Source organism: Zalophus californianus, chromosome 14 (assembly GCF_009762305.2).
Source record: "Zalophus californianus isolate mZalCal1 chromosome 14, mZalCal1.pri.v2, whole genome shotgun sequence".
Lineage (NCBI taxonomy): Eukaryota > Metazoa > Chordata > Mammalia > Carnivora > Otariidae > Zalophus > Zalophus californianus.
Genome location: NC_045608.1, coordinates 53,304,016 through 53,331,437, shown reverse-complemented (window position 1 = coordinate 53,331,437; position 27,422 = coordinate 53,304,016). Strand labels below are relative to the sequence as shown.

Sequence of the window (27,422 nt, the reverse complement as noted above, 5' to 3'; positions counted from 1 at the left end):
TGCTGTGCACCCGTGCACCCCAGAGCCTCTGCTTATGCTGTCCCCTTGTTGGAAGTGTTCTTTTCCATCCTTCCTCCTATTTCTTCCAGTGCCTTAAGTTTAAATTTACCCTTTCTTCCCTCTTCTTAGGCCACAGTCATGCTCAGATTTCTCCTGTCTAAAAAAAAACTTCCTTGACCTTGCTCTCACTTCTCTTAAAATTGCTTTTACTTTGTCACTATCCACTTTACTCTTTCCTACTTGCCTTTTGTTTCCATTGCTTTCCAAAAACTCTTCTTTTAAAGATTGACAGTCATCTCCTAACAGTATTTTTAAGAGGCTACATTGTATGGTCGTAAAAATCTAGACCGCTGGGGCGTTTGAATTCTGGCTCCACCACCAGCTAATAACTATGTGACCTTGAGCAAGCTACTTAACTCCATGTTCCAATTTCTTTACCTGTAAAATGGGAATAATATTAGTACCTACCATTATAGGGTTGCTTGTAAGGATTAATTAGGTTAGTATATGTAAAGCTCTTCTAAGGATGCCTGGCAAAGAGTATGTACCAAGTATTAGTGGTTTATTTTTTTAAGCTCTTATTTTTTAGCCTTTGTAGCCTCCGTGGTGTTTGATATGGTTGACGACTTCCTCTTCTTCACTGTGTTCAAGCTCAGACTAATTCATCTTGGGGCCTTTTATCTTTGTGACCCTCTTTGTGGTCTCTTTTCATGTATTTGAACTTCACTTTCTTATACCTTTTCTGGATAATTTTTCCTTATGGTAATTCACCACCATAGTTCCCACTCTTATATGGATGTCACCCCAAATTGTATTTCTTGCCCTTCTTTCGTAACTCCAGTCCTGCACTTCCAATGTACCTATCCAACATAATCTCCCTCTCAAAATCTCCTCACTGGATTACTTTTTGTTAACGGACCTGCGGCAGTGTCTCATAGTATTGGGACCAGGGGCATGTTGTGTCCGAGGCCTTTGAAGCTCAGGAAAGCTTTCTAGATCAGTGCAGACTGTCACATTCTCCTTGCTGGGATACTTTTTTCACTGAACAAAGCTGGATGTGGAAAGGGATGGGGAGACACAGTACTAGCAAGTGCATTCCTTAGTTTTCTTAAGCGGAGAACAAGGCAAGTTCATAAATCGCTTACCTCACAAACCCAGGGTAGGATGCCTAGAAGCTGTTGTAAACTTGATTTTTGAGGTTTTTTTTTTTTTTTTTTTTATAAGTTGTAGGTATCCCCCACCGCCCAAAAGCAGACCTAGGTAAATAAGTTAAATTTATGTCTCACAAAGCAGGGGCGTATAGCAAATTAACTAGATTAGAGAACAGGGCATGATTTTAATTAAGCAGTGGTAGTTTTTAGTGTATTTCTGCATTGTCTCAGTACCAAAGGGCAAAGCTGAGAAAGATTTCCCTGTTTTCTGAAATGCAATTTCTTTTTCTTGGAATAGAAATTTTAGACAAAGATTTCCTCTAACTTGCTGGCTTGCCAATAAGACGTTACATTTTATATTAATGGTAATTAGCGGTCATACAGTTATTTGAGTGTGGGTTAACAGTTTAGGGTGTTTAGAAATCAGACAGTTGGAACCATTCTCATGCTAGGTTAGTGTGCCTTGCAATACTTGGACACATTGCATTCTTCCTGTTAACAAGGACTTTATTTAAACAAAACAGCTTCATTCCCTAATGGGTTTTGATCTTTAGGGATTAAACCCATGAGGACCATTAACCTAAGGAATGTAACTCAATTAGCTGTAAATGATTTAAAATAAACTAATAGATTCTCATTTTGGAGAGCTTGGTGTCTTGCATTCCTTAATTTTATCTCCATCCATCTAATGAATAGTAAATGCATTCTTTTGGTAAATGGTTCACCATTGTCACAGTTGCCATCAGTCATTTTTTTTTTCCTGTAACAGGTTTGTTACGTTTTGGAAGTTTTTAGGATAATTTGACTTTGATGATTCTTTTCTATACCAGATCTTTTCTTTGCTGCTTAAATCTGACTTGGCTTCACGATGTCAGACAATATTCTTTATATGAGTAGGTGTGTTAAAAATTCCGTTTCCAGGACACATGGAAGTGCACTGATATTCTTACCTAGCAGATCCTTGCTTGGACCAGTATTGTTTGCAGCTGCTTCGTTCTGCTGCCCCATGATAGGTCCTCTCTATGGTTTGGTGCAGAAAAAAATGTTACAAGATAATAGATCACTGAGAACAAATTTCATATATAACTTTAGGATTCAATGATCCAAGGTGTTGTAAACCAGTAGGCATTAGTTTTCTATTTGATGGTTTTCCCTGCATCATTTCAGTTGAATTTTATATCTTGGCTTTTGCTAATCTTAGTTGGCTTTTACTGAATGTTTTCCTACATTTTGGGTTGGCTGTTCTTTTTGTTTTCATTTTTCACTTTGTCTCTTTTCTTCTTTCTCTTAAAAGTCCACTCAAGAACAAAAATGTAATAAAAGCTTGTATTTATTTGTAGCCCCATTGGTGTGATAAATTTAAACCTAAACAAGTTATATCTAATTATAGGACTGCTTTCTAGAGAGGATGTAGACATGCTCTTAAAAATGATTGAGGTTAAAACTTATTTGAAGCTTGGATTTCTGTTGTTTTCTCTGTTATGGATTGACTGTAAAAGGGGAAGTGTTACTGTACTCTGCTTCTGTATTAGTTTTATTTATTCTGTCTTTTGTACTTTGAGTAAGTTAAAATTTACATAAAAATGGCAAAGGAGAGGGGTGCCTGAGTGGCTCAGTCAGTTAAGCGGTTAAGCAGTTAAGCATCTGCCTTCAGCTCAGGTTATAATCTTGGGGTTCTGGGGATGGAGCCCCTCATCAGGTTTTCTGCTCAGCGGGGGGCCTGCTTCTCCCTCTCCCTCTGCTCCTCCCCCAACTCGTGGCTGTGCACTCTCACTCTCTCTCTCTCTTTCACTCTCCCTTAAATAAGGAAATAAAATCTTTTAAAAAATGGGAAAGGTTGTAGTAAACATCACATTTTGCTTATCTCTCTGTAGCATCTCAAGGAAGTAGAGCAGGGCCCAGAAAATTAGTTGGCATTTGAGATTTTTTAATTTAACATTCATTTTTTGAGAGTGTCATTACAGTGTTCAGGGGCAGCTTATTTTAAAATTGAAAGTCATTAACTGAGACTTGCAGTTTTTTGGTTTTGCCATGAAAATGATCTTCCTCCTCTTGAATGAGTGGAGTTTATGATTTTTTGGCTGTATTCTTGGAGAATTGAGAGTAGAAAGGCCTTTAGAGAACATCTAATGCAATACCGACTTTTTAGGTGAGGAAACTGAGATTCAGCAAGCTGTCCAGAGTTATGCATTGTGCTCACAGAATCAGGACCGAGAAAGAAAGGATCTTTTGATTACTTCTGAGCTGCTTTGAGGAGTCCTAGCATCTCAAGAGGCAGAGATGTTTGTCATCTTTGGCAATTTACCAGTTTCTCCCAAAGGAAGAAATTAGGGGCCTAGTTTTGAAGCACTTAGCACAAAGAATTAAATGTACCAACTTGAAAATACACATTGATTTTGATTTTGTCTGCTTTTACAATCCTGGTAGGTGGATTTGTGACTGAAAGGGAGTGTAAAACTTCTAAGTAATTAACTCAGTGGAGAGAAATTACCAAAATAGATAGTGATTCTAGGTCATTCTGCCCCCTAACTCTCCTTCCCCAAACACACTGAGAATTTACAAGATCATTGCAAGATTCATATTTATACTAGATATTAGGGTGATTTATGATATATTTACTATTAGATAAGGAATCCTTGCCCTTGTGGAGTTTTGGATTTGAGGGAGTTAATATAGAATTAGAGAAAGTATACTATATGATTGTATATTTGCAATAAAATGCCTTTTTGAAATTTGTAAGTATATTTTATGGTAGAAAATCACTTATGGATAAAGGAATTCATTATATTCATTTAGTCTCATTCTATTTGATGGATTTTACTACTTGAATTTTTCATTTTTATTGTTTTAAAAAAGTTTTACAAGTTTGTTTTTTTGGTTTCTTTTTTTTTTTAGATTTTATTTTTTTTAGGAAATCTCTGCACCCAACATGAGGCTGAAACTTGCAATCCCAAGATCAAGAGTTGCATGCTCTTCTGCCTGAGCTTGCCAGGCACCCCTGTTTTTATAAGTTTTTGATAATGGGAAATAGTCATTTTATATTTTTGTTTTCCCTTTGGACATGCTAATTGAGTCAGTTTGGGTTTATTGGGCAGTTACCCAGTCTGAATATTATTTTATTAAATTAAAGAAAAGCTTACTGAGTTATGATATTTTCTCTTTTCTTTGTAGCCAACACATATCTCTTCATGGTACAAGCTCGAGGAATAATGTTGAGAGAAAATGTGAAAACAATAGGGCATATGATCAGGCTCTACACAAATAAAAACACTACCCTCAATGGCACAGGTAAGATTGCTTGCTTCTTAAGCGTCCTTTGTTTCTACTCTTTACCTTTGTAGGCAAAAGTAAGCCCCCGTCTCTCAGGCCCTGGGTCTGCCTCTAAGACGCCTTCCTGTTAAAGATAAAGGTATCCCCTCCTGAGCGTCCTGGGACATTCCTTTACTGCTTGAGCCAGGGCTTTCCATGTTTTAGGATATGTAAAGGTGTTCTCACCGAGGTGATGGGTGTTTTGTCCAAAGATACTTAAGTTAATTCTTTATTTTAAAGTTAATTCCTGCAAACATAAAATACAAAAAGCAGCTTGTGCTTTTTTCAATTCCCCTGTCATAGTTAAGAAAAATCAACCACAAAGAGAAAAATTTATCCATATTAGTCATTCTGCCATCTCTCTTTATGCCCATTCTAACTCCTAAAATGTTTTTCCAACTATGTTTAGGAAATACTTACTGTTTTTAATTATAGAAGATTCTTAATAATTTTATGGCCTTTTTAGGGGGCTTAAGGAGAAATTATATAAAAGTGGAAATCCGTAGCTGCTCTTGTCTTTTAAAAATATTATCTGGAAGTATAGTGTCCATCAGAATCACGTGAGGTTAAAACCAAGTAATAGGCCAAAGTAGTGATTGAATGAAGGCAGAATTGATGCAGATAGATTGAACTACCATTTAAGAATGCTCAGCTTCCCATGGGGCAGTGTTTCTGCAGTGTCTCCTGAAGTGTTATTAGATGTTACTTAAAGGTTTCAGTAACTGGTTGTCACTTCTTGCATCCTCTCTATTCTCATTTTAAACAGTTAAAGATTTCATTCCTGTCAACATTTCGCCATTGTGCCCCTGTAAATGACAGATACACACACAGACACACACACGCACACACACACACTACTAATGGGAAGCCCCTATCTGCCAACCATAGATATTTTTTCTTAAAATGTATGTTAAGGTAAGTAATAGTTTACCCTTCTAAAAATTCACGACTGTATCAAATTGATTCTTAATTTAATTTCGCACATGCTTCTGCAAAATCCATTCTGGTCATTTGCCTGATTTGTTTTATGATGCCACAAATCAAAACACTCTTGTTTTCTCCCTTTAAGTTGAAAAAAATTTCTTTTAGAAAGAATTTCATTGTACCTGATATTTTAATAGTATTGTAAAAAATTTCATTAATTGGTCTTCTGCTTTAATTGGTCTTTGGAATAGTAGGTCGATGTTAGGAGCAGTTTAAACATTATAAAAGCTTCTTCAGGACTTGTCCTGGTTGAATAAGTTGATTGTGAAAGTGTTCATTAAAAGTTCACTCAACTGAACAGAAATACTCAGCATCCTTAGATTACTGTATTCGTATAAGGGAGTGCGGGACATCTGTGCATAATTGAGTTCCTTTCCTGGGGCATGAATAAGTTTTATGTGGGAACTCAGTTGAGCTTGATTAGGAGAATTGATTACTGGGTCAAGACAAACTCTCCCCCCGACCTATACCCCACAACTGGAAGACAAGAAAAAGGGAAATTCTCTTTTCCCCTTACCAACTCATAGTTTCAGTACTGACCAAACAACCACTACCTACTTTGATTAGAGTTGGCTTACTTTTATGAACCTTTGAAAACTTTTCTCATGGTTCCTTTACTGGTGGTAAAACTGTTCTCAGGAGATAGTCCATCAGCTAGGAATTAGGTTTGGTTGTAAGAGAGTCCTGGCTGCAGCAGCTTAAGCCCATGAGACTCTATGTGCTAATGTAAAAGAGAGCCGCAAGTTGGATGTCTGGGGCCGTGGTGGAGAAAGTCTCCACACGCCTTCCATCTTCTGCTCTGTCATGGAGTTTTATAGTCTTCGAAAGTTGTTGTGGGGCTCCAGTCTTTCTATTTGTACTTGGGTTAGTAAGGAGGAGGAAAGGAAGAGAGAAGAAGAACAGAGGGACCCTTTTAAGGAGACTTCCCAGAAGTTTCACATGGTATTTCTGCTTCCATTACATTGGCCAGGACTTTGTTGTAGGGACTGTAAATTACAGTCTTTGAGCTGGGTACACTGGTGCTTTGAATGAAATTGGGATTCTGTTACCTAAGGAGAAAGGGAAAATGGAGTTTGAGTAGGCAACTGTGAGACTCTGCTGTGTTCATGTATATTGAACAATTTATGTAGTCAGTACTCTTACCTAGATACTTGGAGACACAGCATTAAGAAGAACATCCTCCCTTTGTATGAGGATCTCAAGGCTTTGAGAGAGTTGGAAGCATACATAGTTACTTATAATGCAGTTGTTTATTTCTGCACAGACTTATATAGGTATAATCTGTCAACAAGGAGATAATGGCCAATAAGGTACTAAGAGCTAATTGAACTCTAGGGGAGACTTGATTAACATGTACTGGCTCATTTAAAATTTAACACTTGATGGCAATAGGTTGTGATATTTCTAAGTACATTTGATTTCAAAAAGGGGTTTTTAATCTTGTACCTGACTTTCTGAAGCACCAAGTGTAAATAGATACTACATATAATATTTTTGCAAAGAAATCACATACTCTTATAATCAAATGATGCTTTGCCTTGTAGCTATGGAGTTAGTCAAATTAAGGAAACAAGATGTAATCAGTGAATAATTACCGAAGCAGATGATAAGGGTCATGCAGTGTTAGAACTGGTAGGTTGGTTAGAAATAGCCGAGCACACTTCCTCATTTGATGGCTGTGTGGTCCGAATCCTCAGACACTGCCAGACTGACACAGCAAGCCAGGGGTAAACAGAGTAGAATTCTCACTGAGTTTCTGTACCTGCTTTAAGCTGCCCTTTGCAGGAAGAACAAAGCCCTTGAGAGTCCAATTTGGTGCAATTCTCCTTTTCCTATAAGTGATATAAGTTCCAGTGAGAGCTGAGGAGGGGACCTGTCCAGCAGTTTTCATTCTGTGTTTCTCTTTTCTTCAGGTATGGCTCTAGAAAAGAGGAAGAAGTTCTGGGGGCCCAGAACTCATTCTGTTTTCATCCATCCATTCATTAGATGAAATAATGTCTACATTTTAAAGCAGTTGTGGTAGATCTGTCTCAAATGCATCTATCATGCATAACCTTTTAAAACTCCTGGTTTTGAAAGCAGTGGTTATACTTGATGGACCCAAGCACTTTTGTGGGAATAATGATTTTGTGGGTTTATTATAGTGTAGTCTCCAAAAGCTTAAATTATTTTTGGCTGAATGATCAGTTGTGAAGTGTTCATTTACAGTAAGTTTTTACCATGTTGTAGATACTTTGTTAGATACTGGAAATCAAAGGCAATTTGATTTAAAAAAAGAGATATTCAGACTAGTGGCAGGGGTGAATGAATAGACTTACACATAATACACTGGGATGACATAAGCACCACTGGACCCAGTACCCAAGGAATGCAGAGACTTTTCTGTAAGTCTGGCAGTGAGTTGATTCTTATGATTATTTGTAATGATTTAGCCAAGAATAACACATTTAGGTCCAAAACTTTTTATTTAAAGGAAGTGAATATCTGTTATTCCATGTCTTTGAGTTTTTTTTTTTTTTCTTAATTTAGTCCTTTAAAAACTGATCAAAGTGATACATGGGTTCTCTTGTAAAAGACTCAGTCATTCTAGCACTAAAATAAAAAGTGAAACAGTCCTCTAGGTCTTCTGCTGCCACCAGCCTCCCCAGGGGGAACTTCTCTTAACAGTTTGTTTTGCAGAAATATCTAGAGAGCTTACAATTTCTGTGAGTTGGATGTAGATTTGTAGAATCATAGCATATGCCTAAGAGAAGGGGCCCAAACATTTATTACAAGAAATAATAAATTATGTGAAATAAGAAAATACTCTTATCTAAAGTTATCTACATGACATTAAGAAATACTTGAGAATTTTGAGAATGTTAATATTTGTCTGCCTCAGGATTATAAGAAAATGAACCTTCAGAATACATAAAGGCCAGGGACAACCTTATTTATCTTCTGTTTTTAGAGCCTACCAATGCATGGACTATACTGTCTACCTAATATAGTAGGAGTCCCCATAAATGCAGAAAAATTTTTTGAATATAACTTGAAATTTGATTTATATCTAGATATATTTTTAAAAAGCATCTTAAGGAAAGAATCAGAACTTTAATGGACTTACACTTATTTTATGTTCAGTATCTTTAAATCTTTCAGATGTATATGGGGGCCATACAGAGTATGGACTACTAGAGGGGTCTCTATGCTCTTGGTGTGTCCCTGGGCTTACAAAACAATTACTGCCCACTGAACGCCCCCACCCCTTTGGCTTGGAGGATTTTCCTGTGAAGTGCTTTCTAGGGCTGCTCTGGAGAGAGCTCTTGGGAGAATTCTGTCCCTGGGGCTTTCCCACTTTCCCATTTCCTGGAATAGGCCTTAGCGGTTGTACATCATTTGGCCCTCCTTATCATCTTGGGGTTTCCTGGCAATAAATACACTTATCTTAAAACCTTCCCCATGCCCTGCCAAATTCATAACTGGGATTTCCATGCAGTCCTTTGGAATTGGACCTTCTCCTCCAGCTTCTGTCTCCTCATTGGTGCCAGAACCCCTTACCATCTGCATAGCAGCCTCTGCAGGGTCCCTTCCAGCAGGCGTGCCTTCGCTTGGAAGTGCCGCCCTAGAGCCCAGGCTGCACCCCCTGTCAAGTCCATTTTGATGATAGTGAATATCTATGTCAGGCAGAAGGTTTGCAGGGTCAGTGTTTAGTGTTCTTTGACTCTTCTCATATACTTCATATTCAATTGCCAGGATTCTACCATCTTTCCCTAGGGAGAGGGTTTAGCTTTTACAGTGTAGTAAGGTGTGTGATTTTTACTTTTCGCCTTTCGCTTGCTGGTCACTGGCAGACAGGCCTCTCTTTCAAGTCATATGCCTGTTCTCTTTCTTATCTCTGCCTGCAGACCAGTTCAGATAGGAATAACTCCATCAACAGAGCAGATTACCGAGGTTGAAAGGATGCCTTTGCATTTTCCTAAAGTGTCTGCTAGAGCTTCATTTCCTGTGGGTACGTGGTTTATGATCCAGGACACAGACACTCGTTTAATCAGCTGTTTCCATGTCTTGTCTCTTACTGCACGTTGGTCTCATTCTCTTTGGCTTCCTCTGACATAGAGGAAACTGGCTGGTCATGGTTCTCAGACTTGCATCTCAGAACCTTGTTCCAGAAAGGGCTGAAACATGAGCTTTTTGGTTCCAAGTTCAAAATTTCTAAGGTTCTGAATGTCCTGGGTTAAGTCATGTGCACTGCTCTGAACCAGTCGCTCAGAGCTCCAGCCATTGAATAGGTATATGGGCCCGGGATTGTTCTAAGCAATTTGTGCATTTCTCTTATGGAAATCTGAAAATGGCTATATGCGGTAAGCAGAGAAGAGAAACTACATCGTCTTGCCCTGTGCCACAAAGCTCGTACATGTCGGAGCAAGGATTTGAACTCCACATTTGATTGTGGCGCTCTAACCAGTGCCCTCCATGCCGTAAAACTTGCAGTATCTAAAGATGACGGACCTAATGTAATACACAGCTCAGGGCTCCCCAAGGACTGCAGCCTATGAGTTGGGAACTTAAAGATTTAAAACGGACTGCGTTACGGAAGTTGAGTGGGTAAATCTCATTCTTAAGTGTAGGGTGGTGAGAAAACATTACTCCCACCCCTCAACCTGGTGCTTACTAGAAACATTGTGCTGTAGCTCTGTGGTCACCCAGGATACCCTTGGCCATTGATAGTGGAGGGGATTCCCTGGTGTACTTTCCTAGTCCCTTTTGATCTTGCTCAGCTGGGGGGAGGGATGGGAGCAGGTGTTCTCATAGGGTTGCAGATGAGCCTGCTCTGTATGTGTGCATAAATGAGTCCAGGCTGCTCTCTAGACTTGTCCCCGAGTTCCCTTGGGAAATCATGCTGAGAGGTCCTTTCCAGTAGCAGTGAAGGGTGTATGGGAGAGTAGCCTCTGCAGCTGCGTTTGCTTTTTTCTGGTTCTTTATAGATAATTGCTTTTAAGTACCTCTGTAGATTGCATATTGTAGGTCTTCTGACAGTGATAGTGACATATTTCATACTAGGAGCAAAGCAAAAGGCAGTTTTTTGGTTGTAACTTCTTTCCTCTCTCTCCAAGATTATCCTGAAGGCAATAATTCAAGTGATTATCTTGTTCAAACAACAACATATCTTCCGGAAAACTTCACATATTCACCATATCTACCCTGCCCAGAGAAACTGCCTTATATGCGTAAGTGTCATTTAATTTTGACTTAACTCTTTGCTTGTGTTATAATAAAATAATAAAAACCACATGGTTTGAGCACATCACGCTCAGATCATTACTGTGGGTGCTAATGTTCATGTTACGTAGCATGTAACCTCTGTTGTGAGTTTGATATGTATTCTTACAGGTTATTTTAAAATTATTTTTTACATAAATAGATGGTTAGATAGAAAATTTTAATGCTGCAAAGGTTTTAAGAATTTATATAAATGGTCTTAAAATTATAATTCTTTTTATAAGTTGCTTGCTTTTTGATACACGGATCTATTTATTTTTTTTAGCTACTGTATAGTACATCTTTGAATAAATGTACCACATTTCAATTACCTTTTTCTCTACTGATGGAAATTTAGGTTATTTCAACTCTTTTGCTACCACAAAGTACTGTTATAGGGAGCAGCGGGGTACAGGGTTCTCTGCATGTGGTGCATATGTGTTTGGGGGTTCAGACTTAGAACTGGAGTTGCTATATAGGCTGGCTTGGTTTAGCACCAAAGCAGCTGGACCAGTTTATATCCCCAACAGCAAAGCTTGAATGTACCATGTTGATGTGGATGGACTTTAAAATTTTTGCTAATCTGATAAAAATATTTTTTCTAATCTGTTAGATAAAAAGTGATATCTCGTTGTTTGAATTTTCACCTTTCTTATTACTAGTGGGTTCAAATAGCTTTTTTTTTTTTTTTAAGATTTATTTATTTTAGAGGGAGAGTGAGCAGAGCACAAGTAGGGGGAGGGGTAGAGGGAGAGGGAGAGAGAATCTCCAGCAGACTCCCCACTGAGCGCTGAGCCAGATGCTACGCAGGGGCTCCATCTCATGACCCTGAGATCAGGACCTGAGCCAAAATCAAGAGTCAGACACTTAACCGACTGAACCAGCCAGGCACCCCTCCAGTAACTTTTGATGTGTTTGTGAGTAGTTTTGCATTTTCTCTCCTGTGACTCAGTCGTGTGCTTTATCAGTTCCATCTTAGTTAATTAGGTTTTCATATTAATTGATGGAAGTTCTTTACATATATTCCAACAGTGACCTATTGTCTGCTGTATGTGGTGTAACAGCTTTTCAAAGTCCCTGGCTTGTCTTTTCATTTTGTTTATGGAATCTTTTATAGAAGTTTAAGGTTATAGTGTTTCCAAGTGTATCAGTGATGTTATTTAAAGTTTTTGCTTTTTGGTCTTAAGAAAGCTTTCCTTATTACTTAAAGTCCATACAAATACTCTTATTTCCTTCTAACAATTTTACCATTTTTTTAAAGATTTTTTTTATTTATTTGAGAGAGAATGAGCACTAGAGAGAGAGCATGCACGAGTGGGGCAGAGGGAGAGGGAGAAGCATCAGCAGGGAGCATCAGCAGGGGGAGCAGCAGAGGGAGAGGGAAAAGCAGGCTTTTCCAACATGGGGCTCCATCCCAGGACCTTGAGATCATGACCTGAGCCGAAGGCAGATGCTTACCCGACTGAGCCACCCAGGCATCCCTGTATTTAACTTTTGTGTATAATATGGGATAGAGATCAAGATAGTGAATTTTAAATGTGTATTTTTTTCAAAATTATGAAGACAATGCGTCCTCATTGAAAAGCCCACTGTAACTGCTTTGAAGCTGCAGGGCTTGCATTCTGGCATTTTGTCCTTTGTTTATTCCCTCCCCTAATTTTAAGCACACGCTTTCTATATAAGCTTGCATGTTAATTTTTATATAATTAAAACTTAAATGAACATCCTTGTGAATTGCTTGTTTACCCTTGGGTTCTAAAGTAGTATCTGAATGTGTTTTTCATGTCTTTACACGAATATTCTTTATTGAGGAAATTAGCCTTCACCTGTCACTTGTAGGATTTTTTTTCAGTTTATTGTTGGTAAGTTGTTGACATTCTATAGCTATAATCAAAAAGAGTCACCTTTCATTGTCATCCAAGTCCATGGTTCTCAAATTTTGGGGTACATCAGAATCAGCTGGGTAGTCTTTTAAAATACAGATTGTTATGCTCCATTGTCGGAGTTTCAGACTCTGTAGATCTCGAGGAGAGTCTGAGAATCTTCATTTCTAACGAGTTCCTAGGTGCTAGTCACCCTTAGGCCACACTTTGAGACCTGCTGATCTAGAATAGATCCTGGCTCTACTGAACGTGGGCAACTTTTATAATTCTTGGTCCCACCCCCTAAGTGATTTTATTAACCTGACGGGGCATGGGTATTTAAAGTTCTCAGTGGCTTCTAATCTTGCTGTCTCTTTGCTGTCTTATAGTAGAGAAGGAAGCTGTGATTTTTGTGGCTGTGTATGTCATTACTTTGTTATTGTAGCCTTGGTTTTCTAAAAATGAGTGTTTTTGTCTGTGCAGGACTGAAACCACTAAGTAACGTTCTGTTGAAATATTGGTTACAATAATTTCATTTTCATAATTTCCATATTCAAGGATTTATAGTTTTAGGAAATCTTTCTGTTCTTGGTGTAGTTGCCATTTTCGTAATTACTGCTTTATGGGTACTAATTAAACTCTGTTTAAAAGCATCTGCCTGCCAGGCCTTCCTACTTGCCCTGTCCTCCTCCAGGCCCATAACTCGTAATTGCTCCTGTCCCAGTAGTGCTAGTCCTAGTGAGGTCGTGTCAGGGCTGCTGGGCGCTGCCTTTTCTCTGAATGTCCTGGGGCTACTCTTCCTTGTCACTGCTTCCACTCTTCCTTGTCACTGCTTCCATCAGTCTTGCGTTCTTCACCAGAGAGAACCATGCTGGTTTGGCGAGCCAGCTTGTCACATTGTCACAGAAGGCCTCCTCATGGGCTCCCGGCTTTGGGTCTGGCACCAACCCTGTGTCCAATTAGAAGACTGACCACATACCAATAACTGCTTAGAAAGGGGTTGTGGGTACAGCCAATGTAATGAGACTTCTTCCATCCTGGAGAGCCCCTTCACTTAGTCGTGTGACCTCTGCAAAGTAGAGCCTCACTTTACCTATCTGTAAAATATGGGATTATAATATCAACTTCACAGTGTTGCAAGGATACAAGCTTGAAGCTTGACAGACATTAGTGTGATATTCCCTTTCTTTCTCACTGCCTTGAGGGAACCAGACTTTGTAATGATCAAGGAAATGAGAAACCTAGGAGAAATGGGTGGAGTTAAGGGGTTCTATACTTAGCTCTGCATCCCTAATTTATTTTTAATAGGATTATTTCCCATCCATAATAGAGAACAGCGTACTAAAATACCTAGTGTAAAATCTTATTATAATATCATACAAAATAATTGAATACAATACTTTCCTAAATAATAGTTAAAGGAAGTCTGTGTAGGAAGAAGATCTCCTTCGATGAAAACTGTCCAAGTATGAATGATACTTAATTTTCCTATATTCACCAGAAGTGAAGTTAAGGCTTAGAATTGGTGTTTGATTATCTAGCTATAACTTTTTTTAAAAATTTTTCTCTAGTGTAACAATGGCACTAGTAGCACTGGATTGCCATAAAGTTGGAACTTTCCCAATTGGAATTCAGATAAAATTGATTTTATGGATTTCAGCAATATTTTACCTTCAATCAATTACACTCTAAAATCTATTTTAATGTGCATTATTTATACAATATGAATGACTTCTTTGTCAGTGTTAGTATTTGTAGATTCTCCAGAGGGCTTAACCCACTTTCAGCTTTTTTAAAATTTATGTGAGACTGCATGCTAACAAAGTAAAGTAGAAATTTCACTTTATCTAGAGGTTAAAAATAGTAAGTGCTTAGCGTGGATGTTTTGATTTTTCTGTGTAAAGTAGAGCCAGAAAATGTCATTTGTATACTTGGCAGTATAAAGGTAGACTTACTTAGAGTTTTCCTATCTTTTAATTCTTAATTCAAATAGAATACATTTGCGGCAACTTTCATGTATTCTGTCCTTACTGTTTGTGGCATAGTTCTCTTTAGGGTTTAAACCTGATAATTGCAATAGTTGCTAGACTTAGGAACATAACAAAAGCTATAAGGACTTTTTGAGATGAGTTTAAATAATTCAAATGAAAATCAGCAAAGAGGGAGAAGGTAAATAAATACACTTAAAGAGAAGCTCAAAGACTGCTTAATGTGACAAAGCATCATGCATGTGTTTTTGTTAAACGAGAGATGGGAGCCATTTTGGAGTAAACCACATGTAGTGGCCCTGGGTTGTTCCCAGGGACAGGCAGAGGAGAAGCAAAGCTAACTATGATCCTGTGTCTACCAGCCAGCGCAGGTAACATGCTCAGAGAAAGGCAGTGTGCTCATTGCTATGAATGGTTTATTGTGTGATGGAAGGAGTCAGTGGTTCATTCTAGAAGGAGAAGGGAGATGTCATTGAGAGGGGTGTTGTAATTGGGTCTTGCGAGATCGTTCAGTAGGCAGCTGAGGTAGGTGTCAGAGCACGAAGGGTTCTGTGTTTTAAGACCAGAGGGTGGTCTGCTGTGACCAGGGTAGGTGCTTGGTGGGGTGTGTGGGAAGTGAGGCTGGACAGGGAGGTGAGGGGCCTTGAGGGCCGTGTGGGTTCCGTGAATCCCTGGGCATCCATGAGATAGGCCTCAGAGGGAGCAGAGCCCCTGAGCCTATATGCCAAGGGTTGATTTATGGCCTCTGTGCATATCTGGAGGGTGAGGGTGCACAGTTTTCAAAGAGTTGGGGGCAAAGAAGGCTAAAACAAAAACAAAAACCACTGCTTTAAGCAGATGAATAATGTGACTAAGATGGTATTCAGAAAGATTATTCTGATGAGAAGTTGAAAAATGGCTAAGAGTGGGGAAATACTAGAATCTGAAAGCCCAGTGAGGAGCTTTCTGAGGAGGCCAAGAGAAATGACAAGAGCATGTGCCGAAACCGTGGCATTGGAGGGAGGACGGAGCACCAAGGAGAGGCTCCAGGAGTGCCATTGGCCGGATATGGTGACCAACTAAGGGATCAGGGTTCATGAGCAGGTTTCTGGCTTGGCACCTGTCACTGAAACAAGTAATGCAGGATAAACATCACATTTGGAGAATGGGGAAGTTAATGAGGAAGTTAGTGTTGGGCCTGTTCTTTTTAGAGCTCAGGAGAGTTGATGTGGGGTCTGAATTTCATCAGAGAGATCCAGGCTGGAAATAGAGGAAGTGAGACAGAATGCTGAGAGTGGGTCCCTGGAGAACACCTGCACTTGCTGGGGGGACGGGGGCATCCGTCTGTAGAAGAAGGGAAACAGTCGGGCAGAGAGGAGTCAGAGAACAGTGTCCCAGAGGCTAACGAGAAGAGAGTTTCCAGGAGGGGGTGTTCTGTCTTGTGACATACCTCAAAGCAGGTGGAAGGAAGACCTGTGAAGAGCCATAGAATTTGGCATGAAGAAAGTACGGGCCACAGCAAGCACAGTCTCAGTAGAGTAGGATAAGGTAGGGTAGGAGGCAACAGGTACTGTCTGGAGAAGTGACTCAAAGGTGTATAAAAACTAGTCGGTTTAAAAAAAAAGTTCGGTGGGAAAAGGAAGCAGAAGGGGGTGAGGTATCTGGAGGAGGTGAGGGCAAGGGAGGAACTCCTTGGGAAGATGGGGACTTGAGCGAGTTTTAGGCATTACAGAGAGACGAGATGGGAAGTATAAGGGAGCAGGAGGGAAGTATCCACGGAGCCAGATTGTGGAGACACGTACAGGAAACAGAAATATGCTGAGGTCGAGGAATTAGCCTTGGAAAGTAGGAACCGCCTCTCCCCTGAGGCAAGAGTACACTTCATTTGGAGATGAGGTGGAGAAAGCTAAGGGGGTTCGAGCCTGTTGCTTCTGTGTCCTAATGAGGTGGGAGGCCACATACATATGAGAGGTTGACCAAGAAGGACTGAGCAGCATGAAAGGGAGAAGTAGATATTTAAAAAGTTGTTGTAGGGGCGCCTGGGTGGCTCAGATGGTTGAGCGTCTGCCTTCAGCTCGGGTCATGATCCCAGGGTCCTGGGGTCGAGTCCCACATCGGGCTCCCTGCTCAGCGGGGAACCTGCTTCTCCCTCTCCCTCTGCCTGCTTCTTCCCCTGCTTGTACACTCTCTCTCTGTCAAAAATAAATACAATCTTAAAAATAAATAAAAAGTTGTAGGGAATGAAGAGTGGAGTCAGCTAATCACAAGTTAAAGGTGACTAACTGGTTAGCCAAGAAAGCACCCCCCCACCCTGGGGGGTCAAAATGCACAAATATTGTGACACTTGTTTTTGTTGAGGGATTACTGTGTTCAAGGCAATGTATTAGGTAACTATCACTTATGATGACATTAGTGTATGTGCTTATGTGATTTTCTTTAGTGGTATTTATTGGGTAGAGGATTCAAGCATGGACAGTTATTGATCAGGTGTCAGGAAGGGAGGAGAAGTAAGAGTATTTGTGAGTGAACAGGTGTGGCTTAGTCCATTTGGGCTGCTAAAACAAAAATACCATAGACTGGATGGCTTAAACAGTACGTATCTCACAGTCATGGAGGCCAGAAGTGTAAAGATTAAAGTGCTGTAGCAGATGCAGTGTCTGCTGAAGGGCCTGATTCTTGGTTCACAGATGGCCATCTTCTGACTGTGTCCCCACGTGGTGGAAAGGGCGAGGGGTCTCTCTGGAATCTCTTTTCTAAAGCTTCTGATCCTATTTATGAAGGCTTTGTCCTCATGACCTAATCACCTTCCAAAGGCCCTACCTCCTAGTACCATCATATTGAGGGTTAGGATTTCGAGGGTAGGAATTTTAGAGGACACAAACATTCAGCCTCTTACAAGGGGCTGTGATTGGGTAGGGCTCATGGAGCTGTGTTTCTCTAAGTGTGGTCCGGGGATCATCTATACCAGAATCAGCTTGGGATACTGGTTAAAAAACGTCAGCCTCTAGGCCAAACCCCAGATCCATAGAGAAGGTCAGGTTTCCTGGCTGCAAACCCCAGAATACAATTAGGCTTGATGTAAGGGGAAAGGGAATCTGTGAAGAGATATCGGGCAGTCTTCAAAAAACCTGGGTGGCCCAGAGTTAGGGTTAGAGGCTGAGCAGCCACGATGAGGCCCAGACTCCTGTGAGGCATCTCTTTCACTCAGCAGAGGTCACAGTTTCCACCACGGTGCTCAGGTCTGAAGACCAGAGGTGCCCCTAAAGCTGGAAGCTTCTGCCACTGCTTTTACCAAAAGGTAGTTTTGTAAAGTGCCCACGTCCTCCTGGTGTTCTCTTCTGATTTAAATACTCCTGCTGGTGCAGGTGGTCCTGTGACTGCTCCTGTCTGCTAGAGAGGATGGGAGAGTAGATTCTAGCTTCTTCCTGTGGAAGGCAGGACTTCGTGGTGAGCAGTTCAAGCACTTGAAACGTGTTCCCATAGAGCTGGGTGGCTGCAAACATGATCCAGGGGTGTCTACTGATACAGCAGCTTTGAGAATGGGGCCAGTAACTTTCATTCTAAACAGCCATGCCTGCTGATTCTTAGCCATACCACCAAATTTAGTGAGCTGCTTGATTAGAGGCCAGATAGGTGGGGGAAAGGTGAGGATAGAGCAGAGAGAACTTGAAGCCAGAGCTGACTGGCTTTCAACTCTGACACTGCCCATCATTCTAGGTGACAGTGATGCTTAGGGGGTGAATACAGATCTGGGTTTGTAAGGATGATGGACCGGGAGGAGAGAGTGCCTCCCTGTCAGTAAACAAGGCTGGATATTAGAAGGTGGTATGATTGGGGCGCCTGAGTGGCTCAGACGGTTAAGCGTCTGCCTTCGGTTCAGGTCGTGATCTCAGGGTCCTGGGATCGAGCCCCGCATCGGGCTCCCTGCTCGGCGGGAAGCCTGCTTCTCCCTCTCCCACTCCCCCTGTTGTGTTCCCTCTCTCGCTGTGTCTCTGTCAAATAAATAAAATCTTAAAAAAAAAAAGGTGGTATGATTAAAAATCATAAACTTCAGAGGGGGTGAATTTATGAAAGAAGGAAGTAAACATTTTTTTGTAAAGTGTAGGTATAAGTCTGTGGAATACCTTCTTTTATCCCTGGCTCCAAGACTGTAGACCTAGGAAAGTGAGCACTTAACACAGTTTGAAAGGAAGAACGCTTGTTCATTTGAGGAGTGGGGTGGTATTCTAGAAAAACCACTGAGGTGCCACATACGGAAATTTCTTGGTAATGAAATGGTTCCAGAAAACACATTTGCCATCATAAGAGGAGTATATGACATACCATATTTTCTTTTCTTTCTTTCTTCCTTTTTTTTGACATGCCGTATTTTCTTGATAAGACACACCATTAATTTTATGATGGCTTTTTGGGAACAAGGAAGAAGCAGTACATTAAATGCACACATTGTGGGGTATGTCCCTATGTCAGGATGCTAAAACATAAATGAGTGCATGTGTCAGAGTTGAGGAAATAAGTAATAGTTGTGGATGGTGACACTAGAGGTGGTTGTCAGCTTCTCAACAGTTAGGGACTAGAAAAACCATTTGGAAGAGTGTGATAAAGGCTGTGAGACCTTCAGGGCTGGAACAAAGGCTCACTGGGTGGGTTAGAAGGCAAAGGTGGGGACAAAAAGCAGACTGTTACCTGCAGGTTTCAGTTAATCATTCAGAATCAAGCGGGAGAAAACCATAAGCAAGGGAGGAAATCGGGTGTTAACAACTGTGTTGGGGCAGGTTTAGGGGATGAGAACTTGGGCTGGCTCGGGGCTGTTATTTTGGGTCATCTACATGTGGGACACCTTTTGCACAAATGTCTTATAGGCGCATTTTAGCACCTGATGGAGCCAGCGGGTGGGGACACAGGTAGAAAGGAAGCAGAAGAAAGAGAGGTGAGACAGAATTTGGACACGGCCAGCTTTGCCCCTCCTACCCATTCGTTCATCCATTCGTTCGTTCATTCATCCGTCTGGTGTCCAGGCATTGGTCATACACGGCTAAAAACCACCCTGTGTTTAGAATACTTAGATTTGGGGGCGCCTGGGTGGCTCAGATGGTTAAGCGTCTGCCGTCGGCTCAGGTCATGATCCCAGGGTCCTGGGATTGAGTCCCGCATCGGGCTCCCTGCTCCTTGGGAGCCTGCTTCTCCCTCTGCTTCTCTCTCTCTCTCTCTCTCTCCCTCTCTCCCTCTCTCCCTCTGTCTCTCCCTCTGTCTCTCATGAATAAATAAATAAAATATTAAAAAATATATATGTAAATAAATAAATAAAATCTTTAAAAAAAAAGAATACTTAGATTTGGGGGTGCCTGGGCAGCGTTAAGTGTCTGACACTTGGTTTTAGGTCGTGATCTCAGGGTTGTGAGATTGAGCCCCGCCTCGGGCTCCATGCTCAGTGAGGAGTCTGCTTGAGAATCTCTCCTTCCCCCTCTGCCCCTCGCCTGCTTGCATGCTCTCTCTAAATAAATAAAAAAATTCCGGAAGTTGAGAAGCCTAAGTAATTCCCCATTGGGAATAGGGAATTTTTTTTTTTTTTTTTTTTTTTTGGCGCCAAAGGCATATCCTAGCTTTATTAAAGGGCCATGCCACAGAGTCAATATAAAAACACAAAAAGTCCCATCAGTTTAATAACAATAAAAAACCCCAAAAATGGAAAACTGAGGGGGCAGGGAAGAGGCCCCTGGGCCAGGGGCACGGGGAGCCCGGCTTACGGCACCAGGCCTGGCCGCAGGGCCCTCCGGTATTGCTGTTGCTACGAGGTCGGGAGGCAGCGATTGTCCTGTGGGAGCTACCGTTCACCTGGGTCCAGGACCCTTACTTCTTCTGAGGTGTGCTCAACTTCTGCATGCCCTGGATCTTGTCCAGCAGGCCAGAGATGAAGGCCTCAGTGGGTTTGTAACAGTCAACCAGCAGCTCCTTGACCCTGGCAGCCTGGGTATCATCACTCTCCATGTCCAGGAGTTCGTCCACATCAATCTCCAACTCCGGGATCTCCTCTTCCTGGCAGTCGTAGAGGCGAGTGAGCTGCTCCAGGATCCACTCCTCTAGGTTGAGGCGATTCCGTAGCTCCTTGCGGTCGTACTTGACCGTGACCTTCCCTTTGCACCTCACTGGGCCCTCGTCGTCCGCGCCGCCCGGGCCCTTGCCTGCAGGCCCAGGGGGTTTCTAGTGTTGGCTCCAAAGGGGGCAGTGGGGTGACTAGGGACAAGATGACTGATGTAACCAAATAGCCTCGAGCTGTGCAGCCCAGAGGGTCGGGGAGAGAATGTGCTCTCTTGCCATAAAAGTCATTTTTTGACTTTGGAGTCATCCTATGGGATATTTCTTCAGGAAATTCAGGTCTTTCTCAACACTGTCATCAGATCGTTGGGCTGTGCCATTTGAAACCCTGAGGGTGAAGTGGTGATAAAAAGCCAGGGTATCCAGAATTAGGCTTTAGATACCAAAAAATAGATAATAGACCCTAAGCCGAGTGAAGTAGTCATGGAAAGCTGTTGATTTATAGGGAAAACAACTCTCTGGCTAGAGATAATATATGCCTTAAATTTTACTTGAAATGTAAGAAAAAATGTAAATATGGGTAATCCATATGTATTGACTATTCTTTTAAGAATTATATTTTAATAGAAAAAGTAATATCCTAAGTAATGTCATGCAATACCTTACAGTGCACACTACCAATTGCCCGTGGTTTGGGCCTGCACATACCTAACGGTCCCCAGGCCCATTTAGGTTTCCAAACTGTGTGGCATTATTGCATGTTTTGCTAATTCAGCATTAAGAGGTTGTAGTGAATGTCAAGTATAACCAATGATGCAACTAAGTTTTTCTCGCACATAAAGAGTTTGGCATGCAGGCTTTGTTGCCAGGACTAATGGACTGCTTACACTTGACTTTCATTCTTCCACTTGACCCCAGGTGAGGCCCTGCTTTTTTCTTTCTAATCTCAGTTCCGCCTTCCGAACGGTGAAAATCAAGATTTGATGGCACTACTAGATACATTGATATCAGCAAATATATTTACTTTTTGAGCTTTTAATTTCTAATTGGGGAACGAGCACACGTTCTCATTGGAAGAGCTCTGATTAGCACAGGTGCGGTGTGAAGATTGGGGGTTCTCTGTGGAGCTCAGTGGGTCCTTCCTCCCCAGTTGCCCTTGAAATCTCAGCAAATGAAATAAAGGGGGCTAGCCTGGCTGATTGCTTACTTCTCTACAAGGAAAGAGAGATGTGTCCTCTCCTGGTTTCAAAGCACTGGAATTCTTCTTTGAGTGGGACCTGAAGGGGACATCCAGTATGTAGAGGAGGTGAAAGTAGCTTCAGTGGGTGCAGTGGGGGGAGGACCCCCTGTCCTCCCTGACCACAGACTCACCTTGAGAGGTTTTCTCTCCTGAGGTTTGTTTGGAAACCACATCACCAGTAGCTCATCTGCTCAGTGCCTCTTCCTGGCCATTCTCTGTAATATGCCCCTTTCTCTTCACTTCCTGTGCCTGGGGTCTTTGCCCCAGTACTATGTGTTGAGAAGGGGGAGCTGGTGTTTTAAGAATATGCAGATTATGACCTGCTGAATGAGGAGGCACAAGCCACCCACATGGGATTGGCAGGTAACTCCCTCAGCATCTGAGCTCCCACTTTGGGAAAGTGAAACCCAAACCCATGGGGTTGTTTTGACTGAAGTTACAGTTTTAGTACAGCCCACAAAGGCAGTCGAGTCACAAGATGTGATTACTTACAGATCCCAGAAGCATGGGGGTGCAGTGAGCTGGGGGAAGGGCAGTCCTGTGTTCCAGGCGGAGTGAGCAGGAGACAGAGCAGGGGAGCCAGCACCTGTCACTTACAGGGTGGTTGGGGCAGAGGTTGCTTCACTTTTTTGTGGGCTTCATTCTAAGTGGTTATTTTAAAAAGTGCCCTGGCAAAAGCAAAGCAGGAATTTATGGCGGAAATCCTAAACTCATGTCCTTATCTAAGTGTCCAGATTCTGGGTGTGAGCAGGGTTATCATACTTTGAAATGCCTAGGAAACAATTCAGAAAAACAGAGTTGTTTTTTCGGAAGAACAATAGTTGTTTTTCTCATCACAATTGACCCTGTGATGCCTAGGCATTAATCTTTAGGGAAAATCATAGGCACTATCTGGACAGTGACGATATTAACCACTGGCAGGGTTTTGGTCACCCAGTGCATGAAATACTTGAGCAAAGCAAAAATCCAGTCAACAATATCAATAGACAAAGAACAATTTGAAATGCTGTCTGTGACCGCCCTCACCATTTGTTGGGGTCCAACCAAGAAAATAAACCAAAGCCTCTGGATAAGGTTAAAGTAGGTATTTGATGAAACACTTGGATGAGATTATGGAATACTTGTACCTGTTGGGCCATCTTTTGTAAATTTGTCTGAAGTTTTCCAGAATTATTAATATACTTGTAGCAGGTGGGGCCCTTTCCAGCACATACAGCTCCTTCCCTGGTCAGTAGGTAACCTAAAATGGAATGGTTATCCGTTATCTGAACTGTCTGTGCTAGAGAATCATGTTGTTGTATCAGGGCTAGTCTTTGGTGTCACAGCCCCGTGTGTTCGGCAGGGCGGCTGACAGGTTGGTATTTGTCTTTACTAATTTGTTTTGTGCCCCGTGCAGTGGCACCTAGCCCAGTTCCAGTGAGGGATAGCAGCAGACCTCAGCTCAGGGGCTGGATTCTACATGGTTTTGACGTGAGGGAGCAGAGAGATGGTTGCGGGGTGTTGTGTTCAGTGATTTGTAAGTCTAAAGTACATTGGTATGACTAGACAGGACTCTGGGGGCTGGCATGGAGGCAAATGCATTGGAGGTTGAGTGAAGAAGTGCACATAGAGAGAGCTATGTATGTGTGACGGCCCCAGCGCACTGTACCCACAGTGGACATGAACTGCTTAATCAGGGAAGCCAAGATAAGTTGGAGGTTCCTCCTGGATGGTTGGGTCTTAAGGCCCAAGACCGTGGGGGTTGTTCTCCTTGGGACAAGGTGGAGATCATACTCATCCATGTGGTGTTGGTGCTTGGGCACATGGAAGATTGCAAAGGGAACTGGGGGGGCTCCTGCCAAGTATCACGTAGTGTGCTGCAAAATGTCCTGCATGAGAGCACTTGAGCAGCATAGAGAGGGGCCAGGCAAAGCCATAGGGGTGCATGGGGGCGGGCCCTTCTGCTGGTCAAATGGGGACAGGGTCGGTAAATGAGCTTGGTAGGCCACTAACTCAGGAAACAGCCTTTGTTGAGCCTGGTAACATGCCTAGCAATTATATTGGCCCCCAAAATGAGCTCCAGTTTCTGCCTATTGTATAAAAATATGAAGACTGTTGGAAGGCTTGAATGGAGGACTATTATGTGTGTCCTAGTGGATAATTAGAGAAATATATGGGTGATTGTCCCCCAGAAGAGAGACAAGCTCTGGGGAACTGCTGGGTCCCTCGGGCAGTGGCCTTAGCAGCTTCCACTCTTAGAGGTCAGAGTATGGGACCCCAGATCCTGCCACCAGGGCTGGGACATTCTAAGTGGTGATGGCGTTTGCCCTCATGGTGGGTTGGCAGTCTTTTGAAGAGCTCACAGCACCTGAGCAAAGGCTTCTGACTTGTATTTGAGTTGTCTCAAAAGTAGAGACCCCTGATCTCCAGAGTTGCCCATACAGAGGGGCCTGCTGGTCATCGTATGTGGGAGGGAGCTTAGTTGAGGAGCCACTCCTCAAGGGAGAGTAAGAGGCTTGGAAGCCTTTATAACTCCTAGGGCCCTCTGTTGGGTTCCTAGCTGAAGGGGCAGAGGGGCCGTTTGCCTTTATTGGCGAACAAGATTTGGCCTTCGGGAAAATTATCTTTTTCATGTCTAGCTACAGCATTGATGTGGTCTAATGCCTATTATGCTGCAGTGAATTATAACAATACAGCCTTATAATTGAGGCACGGAGGGGAGCTTTAAGAAGAAACCCAAGCTAGGAGAGGCAGAGCTGCTTTCTCCTTATCCCTGTGGACTCTGGAGGCTTGTGGGGGAGGTCTTTTCCTGAGAATCTCTTCCCTTTTTTGTCTTCATCTCCTGCCTTGGTAGCCCAATTCATTTGGGAGTGCTGTCGCTGTGGTGACAAGTCCGGAGTCTTCTCTAGGGTGTCTCTAATAAAATAGGACTTCAGTACCTTGGGTGGTTTGTTTTGTTTTTTGTACAAATTGTGAATTTTGGGGTCTTTGGCCAATCTGGCCAGGTCAGACATCTCAACTGCTGAAATCAACAGCTCGGAGCCGGTTCCAAAGACCTGTAAGAGCCAATTAGCATCCTTCTCCCCCTCCCCATGGGCAGATTTTTCTAGAAAACCTTGGCATTTCTACCCTGTATAGTTACTTGTCTCTTTCTTTTCACACTGGTGGTTGGACGTTCTGGTTGGAAGGATAGTAATAGGGAGCACCTGGGACGGAGGTTGCCTCTTCCCTGACTCATATGCTGCTACCCCTGTTCTAGGTTATCCCGACCGACCCTCCAAGTGGTCGGGGTTCACCTCCACCAGTGCGACATTAGCTGGTGTGTCCCAAACCTCAAGAAGGGAGCAGCCGCGATGAGGCATATGATATGCCCCACAAGCCATTTGAGCAGGGGTCCTGCAAGTGTCTGGTAGTTTTTCCAGCCTCCTCTGGGAACTGGGGATGAGCTGCTGCCATGTGTTCAGGGGCCCGCCCTTAGTGAGAATTCGTTTTGCTGTACCACGCCACAAGTGGGCTCCTGATACCCCATGGGGCTGGGGGTCCGTTGGCCATAGCAGCCAGGAATGAGGCAGTGTGGGAGGTGTGGCACGACGCCCCATGCAGCGCTGCCTCTGTTGTGTGTCGGGGCTGGCTTTCCAGGCTCCACACCCCAGTCCCGACCATGAACGCCGTAGGCCCAGCAGCCAGCCTCCCCTTGTGGCACTAACCTGAGGGAACTCCCCTTGCTCCTAGGATCTGATAGCCCGCGTCCCCTGTCCCTGCCTGGAGGAAGGAGGCAGAGCCCTGGTGTTCGTGGGTATTAACTCACCTTGGCCCAGTGCTGGGACTTCGCATACCAGTATTGCCAGTTACCTCCAGACCTGACACACAACAGGGACTTGTTTGGAGACTCATGGGAAATACACCTACCTCAGGTGGGGCCTGCTGGGGGTTGGTTTTGCAGGGGAGTCTGACTTCTACAGCAGCGACAATTCAGGGTGGGGATTTGCGGCAATACCTGGCCGCCGCGGTACACAGCAGTGCCACAGACTGCCAGCAAGCGGGGGCTCCTTCCAGGGAGATGAGTGGTCTGGGAGAGGAAGTTAGTAAGCCATTTGCAGCTCCGGGGCCTTGTATGGGGATATGCACTGCACCCACAGTCTCGTCCTCATTGCCAGTTACCCAGATTGTGACTTGCTGCCACATGGGGTTGGCAGATAGCTCCCTCGGCATTCGAGCTCCCACTTTGGGGAAGTGAAACCCAAACCCATGGGGTAGTTTTGACTGAAGTTAGTTTCAGTACAGCCCCACAAAGGAAGTCGAGTCACAAGATGTAATTACTTACAGATCCCAGAAGCAAGGGGTGCAGTGAGCTGGAGGAAGGGCAGTCCCGTGTTCCAGGCGGAGTGAGCAGGAGACAGAGCAGGGGAGCCGGCACCTGTCACTTACAGGGTGGCTGGGACAGAGGTCGCTTCACTTTTTTGTGGCCTTAACTGTAAGTGATTATTTAAAAAGGTGCCATGGGAAAAGCAAAGCAGGAACTTATGGCAGGAATCCTAAGTCACGTCCTTGTCTAAATGTTGGGACTCTGGGTAGGTGTGAGTAGGATTATCATACTTTGAAATGCCTTGGTAGCAACTCCGAAAAACAGAGTTGTTTGTCCCATCACACTCCGCCCCACCCCACTAAATTCATGTTTCTTTTTCTTCTCTCTCTGATCATACTTTCAGTGTTCCCAGTGTGGCAGTCCTGTCTTGGAGACCTGTCCCCTCCCCCCCCAAAAGTAATGTTGCTGTGACCCCTGGCATGACAATGTCATGCCACTGGGTCGTCTTTGGCCTTCAGCCAGTAAGAGATTGGGATTTCAGAGGAAAGAGCAATTAAAAAAAAAAAAAAAGCCACATGGGAAGGCTGCTGAGGGACTCTGAGGAATGTGCGTGGTGGGGCAGTTGGAAGGGAAGTGAACTCTGGGTGCCTCGAGCATTAGAGAAAGTGGTGGCCACTGGACGCCCTCCCCAGCGAGGAGAGAGATAGAAGGCTTGCCTAATTTGCCAGTGCATGCGTGTTTGAGATGAGAGCTAACCTAAATGAGACTGGAGAGAGCTGCTGACCGTGATGATTGCCGCTGGACCAGGTCCTGTCAAGCTGGAAAATAGGCAAAGAAATCGGTGTCATGGTGCATGAAAAATCCCAGCTTCGGTGACTTCTGTAAACTGCCTATAATTTAGCCTAATGACTATCATTTTAGCAATCACACATACCATTAAGTTCATCAGATTTATTTGTGTGAATTTTATTTGATTACAGTGGTAGATTCTGTTTTTGTCAGCGGAGTCCGTACTTAGGCTGATCAGTCTCACGTCGTGACCTGCCCTTTCTCTGCAAGTTCATAGGTTACTCTTTCCTTTAGGTGAATCTTGTCATAAGAAAGGTTGGGTATTTGGTTGTAAAAGACCACAGACATTGTCAGGAGAACTGGCAGACATGAGAAGATTGCACATTTTTTCCCAGCTTACCCTTTGAAATGTAGACATTTGTATTTTGAAATACTTCTCTCTGGCATGCCTCAGTGCTTAGTGGAAGCTGGTGGTATTCCGGCCTACTTGGGAAGAAGGGAGGGATGGAAGGAGAGGCAGCTGTGAAGCCTTAGAATATAGAACAACAGGAGGAAGGG

General features: G+C 43.0%; 2 protein-coding genes across 9 annotated transcripts in view; one reads left to right on the top strand and one right to left on the bottom strand.

Annotated features, from left to right (window-relative positions):
• B4GALT6 (beta-1,4-galactosyltransferase 6) overlaps window positions 1–27,422 on the top strand; it is a 112,195-nt gene that overhangs the window by 18,083 nt on the left and 66,690 nt on the right. For all 8 annotated transcript variants that reach the window (XR_003516971.2, XR_003516972.2, XR_003516969.2 and 5 more), the window contains exons 2-3: window positions 4,323–4,439; window positions 10,541–10,654. Coding sequence is in view for 1 of the 8 variants with exons in the window: in XM_027576514.2 (XP_027432315.2) it covers window positions 4,323–4,439; window positions 10,541–10,654 (231 nt within the window). In the remaining 7 variants the exon portion in view is untranslated. The remainder of the gene's footprint in view (window positions 1–4,322; window positions 4,440–10,540; window positions 10,655–27,422) is intronic.
• On the bottom strand, window positions 20,297–25,981 carry LOC113912989 (protein phosphatase 1 regulatory subunit 14B-like). The gene is made up of 3 exons (XM_035723966.1): window positions 25,767–25,981; window positions 25,578–25,629; window positions 20,297–20,715 (listed from the first exon to the last, which is right to left on the bottom strand). Exons 1-3 carry the CDS (start codon window positions 25,979–25,981, stop codon window positions 20,365–20,367), a joined length of 618 nt encoding a protein of 205 aa, XP_035579859.1. The 3' UTR covers window positions 20,297–20,364.